Here is a 5,000-nt window from a genome sequence, read left to right as displayed (position 1 = left end):
GCATTGTGGACAGTATTGGTGAGACCACATCTGGAGTATTGTGGATAGTATTGGTGAGGCCACATCTGGAGCATTGTGGACAGTATTGGTGAGGCCACATCTGGAGCATTGTGGACAGTATTGGTGAGGCCACATCTGGAGCGTTGAGGACAGTATTGGTGAGACCACATCTGGAGTATTGTGGACAGTATTGGTGAAACCACATCTGGAGTATTGTGGACAGTATTGGTGAGGCCACATCTGGAGTATTGAGGACAGTATTGGTGAGAACCACATCTGGAGTATTGAGGACAGTATTGGTGAGACCACATCTGGAGTATTGAGGACAGTATTGGTGAGAACCACATCTGGAGTATTGAGGACAGTATTGGTGAGACCACATCTGGAGTATTGTGGAAAGTATTGGTGAGGTCACATCTGGAGGATTGTGGACAGTATTGGTGAGGCCACATCTGGAGCATTGTGGACAGTATTGGTGAGGCTACATCTGGAGTATTGTGGACAGTATTGGTGAGGCTACATCTGGAGCGTTGAGGACAGTATTGGTGAGGCCACATCTGGAGTATTGTGGACAGTATTGGTGAGGCCACATCTGGAGTATTGTGGACAGTATTGGTGAGACCACATCTGGAGTATTGAGGACAGTATTGGTGAGGCCACATCTGGAGTATTGTGGACAGCATTGGTGAGACCACATCTGGAGCATTGTGGACAGTATTGGTGAGACCACATCTGGAGTATTGTGGATAGTATTGGTGAGGCCACATCTGGAGCATTGTGGACAGTATTGGTGAGGCCACATCTGGAGCATTGTGGACAGTATTGGTGAGGCCACATCTGGAGCGTTGAGGACAGTATTGGTGAGACCACATCTGGAGTATTGTGGACAGTATTGGTGAGACCACATCTGGAGTATTGTGGACAGTATTGGTGAGGCCACATCTGGAGTATTGAGGACAGTATTGGTGAGAACCACATCTGGAGTATTGAGGACAGTATTGGTGAGGCCACATCTGGAGTATTGAGGACAGTATTGGTGAGAACCACATCTGGAGTATTGAGGACAGTATTGGTGAGACCACATCTGGAGTATTGTGGACAGTATTGGTGAGGTCACATCTGGAGTATTGTGGACAGTATTGGTGAGACCACATCTGGAGTATTGCGGACAGTATTGGTGAGGCCACATCTGGAGTATTGTGGACAGTATTGGTGATACCACATCTGGAGTATTGTGGACAGTATTGCTGAGACCACATCTGGAGTATTGTGGACAGTATTAATAAGACCACATCTGGAGTATTGTGGACAGTATTGGTGAGACCACATCTGGAGTATTGAGGACAGTGCGGAGGAGGCTGAGGGGAGACTTAATAGAGGTTTATAAAATGATGAAGGGGATAGATAGAGTGAACGTTCAAAGACTATTTCCTCGGGTGGATGGAGCTATTACAAGGGGGCATAACTATAGGGTTCGTGTCGGGAGATATAGGAAGGATATCAGAGGTACGTTCTTTACGCAGAGAGTGGTTGGGGTGTGGAATGGACTGCCTGCAGTGATAGTGGAGTCAGACACTTTAGAAACATTTAAGCGGTTATTGGATAGGCACATGGAGCACACCAGGATGATAGGGAGTGGGATAGCTTGATCTTGGTTTCAGATAAAGCTCGGCACAACATTGTGGGCTGAAGGGCCTGTTCTGTGCTGTACTGTTCTATGTTCTATATTGGTGAGGCCACATCTGGAGTGTTGAGGACAGTATTGGTGAGAACACATCTGGAGCATTGCAGACAGTATTCAGCATTGGCCGTGCTAAATTCTCCCTCAGTGTAACCCAAACACTTATCTAGACAGCTATATGAACGGAGTGGGAATGGAGGGATACAAAAGAGTGGTCTAGTCTGGACCAGGGAGCGGCGCGGGCTAATTGTTCCTGGTTTCTCGTTTCAAGGCTTCATTCTATGATCATCTTGCTGGTGCCAGTACAGAGCGAGACTGCGGATAGTTGGGAACCTGTCTCGGGGGCAGGGAATTCATATGGTGTTCGTGGAAGTGGAAATGACTAGGGTTGGGAAGCATTTTCCGATCAGGGCCAGTGTGATCTCCTGGACTCGTTTCGATCGCCTCAGGGGGTCGGAGAGGAATTTCCCAGATTTTTTTTCCCCATATTGGCCCTGGGGTTTTCACTCTGGGTTTTCGCCTCTCCCTGGAGATCACATGGTCTGGAATGGGGGGGGTGGGGGTGAGCTAATAGGTTGTGATGAACAAAGCATCGTAGCTGTGAGGGACAGCTCGGTGGATAGGATATTAGGATGTAGATAGGCTGGAAAATTGGGCGGGGATCCTGGATTCAGGATTCAATCCTGGACCGGGGAGCGGCGCAGGCTTGGAGGGCCGAAGAGCCTGTTCCTGTGCTGTTTTGTTCTTTGTTCTTTGTTCTTTGTTCAAACAGGCGCCAGAGTGTGGCAACTGAGGGATTTTCACAGTAACTTCATTGCAGTGTTAATGTAAGCCTACTTGTGACACTAATAAATAAACTTAAAAACTTTTAATTTTAACCTTTAAAAATGTATTGTTTGATTTGGTTTATTATCGTCACCTGTATTTAGTATACAGGGAAAAGTATTGTTTCTTGCACGCTAAACAGACAAAGCATACCGCTCATAGAGAAGGAAAGGAGAGGGTGCAGAATGTAGTGTTACAGTCATAGCTAGGGTGTAGAGAAAGATCAACTTAGTGCGAGGTAGGGTCCATTCAAAAGTCTGACGGCAGCAGGGAAGAAGCTGTTCTTGAGTCGGTCGGTACGTGACCTCAGACTTTTGTATCTTTTTCCCGATGGAAGAAGGTGGAAGAGAGAATGTCCGGGGTGCGTGGGGTCCTTAATTATGCCGGCTGCTTTTCCCCGAGGCAGCGGGAAGTGTAGACAGAGTCAATGGATGGGAGGCTGGTTTGCGTGATGGATTGGGCTACATTCACAACCCTTTGTAGTTCCTTGTGGTCTTGGGCAGAGCAGGAGCCCAGACCGAGCTGTGGTACAACCAGAAAGGATGCTTTCTATGGTGCATCTGTAAAAGTTGGTGAGAGTCGTAGCTGACATGCCGAATTTCCTTATCCTCCTGAGAAAGTGAGGCGTTGGTGGCCTTTCTTAACTATAGCTGACCTTTCGTCCCGCAAATTCGCTTTGTCAAATCTTTGGCCGTCTTTCCACAGATCCGGAGGAATTCCTGAACCAGCTTTTCCAGCTCTTGAAGATGGAGCCACTGCTGAAGATCAGGTGTGAAACGTTTATTTTAAGTTTATTTTATTAGTGTCACAAGTTGGCTTACATAGAATCATAGAAACCCTACAGTGCAGAAGGAGGCCATTCGGCCCATCGAGTCTGCACCGACCACAATCCCACCCAGGCCCTACCCCTAATTACATTAACACTGCAATGAAGTTACTGTGAAAATACCCTCGTTGCTACACTCCGGCGCCTGTACGGGTATCATAGAATCATAGAAACCCTACAGTACAGAAAGAGGCCATTCGGCCCATCGAGTCTGCACCGACCACAATCCCACCCAGGCCCTACCCCCACATATTTTACCCGCTAATCCCTCTAACCTACGCATCCCAGGACTCTAAGGGGCAATTTTAGCATGGCCAATCCACCTAACCCGCACATCTTTGGACTGTGGGAGGAAACCGGAGCACCCGGAGGAAACCCACGCAGACACGGGGAGAATGTGCAAACTCCACACAGACAGTGACCCGAGCCGGGAATCGAACCCGGGACCCTGGCAGACATTCCAAGGGTGGTGGGGTCGAAACTGTGGAACCGTCTACACTTACTGCTGCCTCGGAAAAGCAGCCATTATAATCAAGAACCCCATGCACCTCATGATGGGGTAAATCTGTCCCACGCTGCGCAGTGAGAGCGGGGGATGGGGGCGGGTGGGGGGGTGGTGGATGAGAGATCTATAACACATTAGGAGGTGACAGCCTCGTGGTATTATCACCAGACGATTAATCCACAAACACAGCTAATGTTCTGGGGGGAACCCGGGTTCGAATCCCGTCACGGCAGATGGTGGAACTTAAATTCAATAAATAAATCTGGAATTAAGAATCTACTGACGACGGTGAAACCATTGTCGGAAAAACCCATCTGGTTCACTAATGTCCTTTAGGGAAGGAAATCTGCCGTCCTTACCCGGTCTGGCCTTCATGACCTGGATGAGGAAGTGGAGGGATGGGTTGGTAAGTTTGCCGACGACACGAAGGTTGGCGGGGTTGTGGATAGTCTGGAGGGATGTCAGAAGCTGCAGTGTGACATAGATAGGATGCAAGACTGGGCGGAGAAGTGGCAGATGGACTTCAACCCGGATAAATGTGTAGTGGTCCATTTTGGTAGGACAAATGGGATGAAGGAGTACAATATAAAGGGAAAGACTCTTAGTACGGTAGAGGATCAGAAGGACCTTGGGGTCCGGGTCCATAGGACTCTTAAATCGGCCCCGCAGGTGGAGGAGGTGGTTAAGAAGGCGTATGGTGTGCTGGCCTTTATCAATCGAGGGATTGAGTTTAGGAGTCCGGGGATAATGATGCAGCTTTATAAGACCCTCGTCAGACCCCACTTGGAGTACTGTGCTCAGTTCTGGTCGCCTCATTACAGGAAGGATGTGGAAAAGATTGAAAGGGTGCAGAGGAGATTTACAAGGATGTTGCCTGGATTGAGTGGCATGCCTTATGAGGATAGGCTGAGGGAGCTCGGTCTTTTCCCTTGGAGAGACGTAGGATGAGAGGAGACCTAATAGAGGTGTATAAGATGTTGAGAGGCATAGATCGGGTGGACTCCGAGGCTTTTTCCCAGGGTGGAAATGTCTGCTACGAGAGGACACAGGTTTAAGGTGCTGGGGGGTAGGTACAGGGGAGATGTTAGGGGTAAGTTTTTCACACAGAGGGTGGTGGGCGAGTGGAATCGGCTGCCGTCAGTGGTGGTGGAGGCAAACTCAAT

General features: G+C 48.8%; 1 protein-coding gene across 1 annotated transcript in view; it reads left to right on the top strand.

The window, feature by feature from the left end:
- LOC144491182 (ubiquitin carboxyl-terminal hydrolase CYLD-like) overlaps nucleotides 1-5,000 on the top strand; it is a gene marked incomplete at its 3' end in the record, with an annotated part of 10,328 nt that overhangs the window by 857 nt on the left and 4,471 nt on the right. Inside the window, exon 2 of the mRNA XM_078208861.1 lies at nucleotides 3,212-3,275. Within this exon, the coding sequence (XP_078064987.1) occupies nucleotides 3,212-3,275 (64 nt within the window). The remainder of the gene's footprint in view (nucleotides 1-3,211; nucleotides 3,276-5,000) is intronic.

Source organism: Mustelus asterias, unplaced genomic scaffold, assembly GCF_964213995.1.
Source record: "Mustelus asterias unplaced genomic scaffold, sMusAst1.hap1.1 HAP1_SCAFFOLD_4663, whole genome shotgun sequence".
Taxonomy (NCBI): domain Eukaryota; kingdom Metazoa; phylum Chordata; class Chondrichthyes; order Carcharhiniformes; family Triakidae; genus Mustelus; species Mustelus asterias.
The sequence above is the reverse complement of the archived record's forward strand: the minus strand, read 5'-3'. Positions and strand labels throughout refer to the sequence as shown.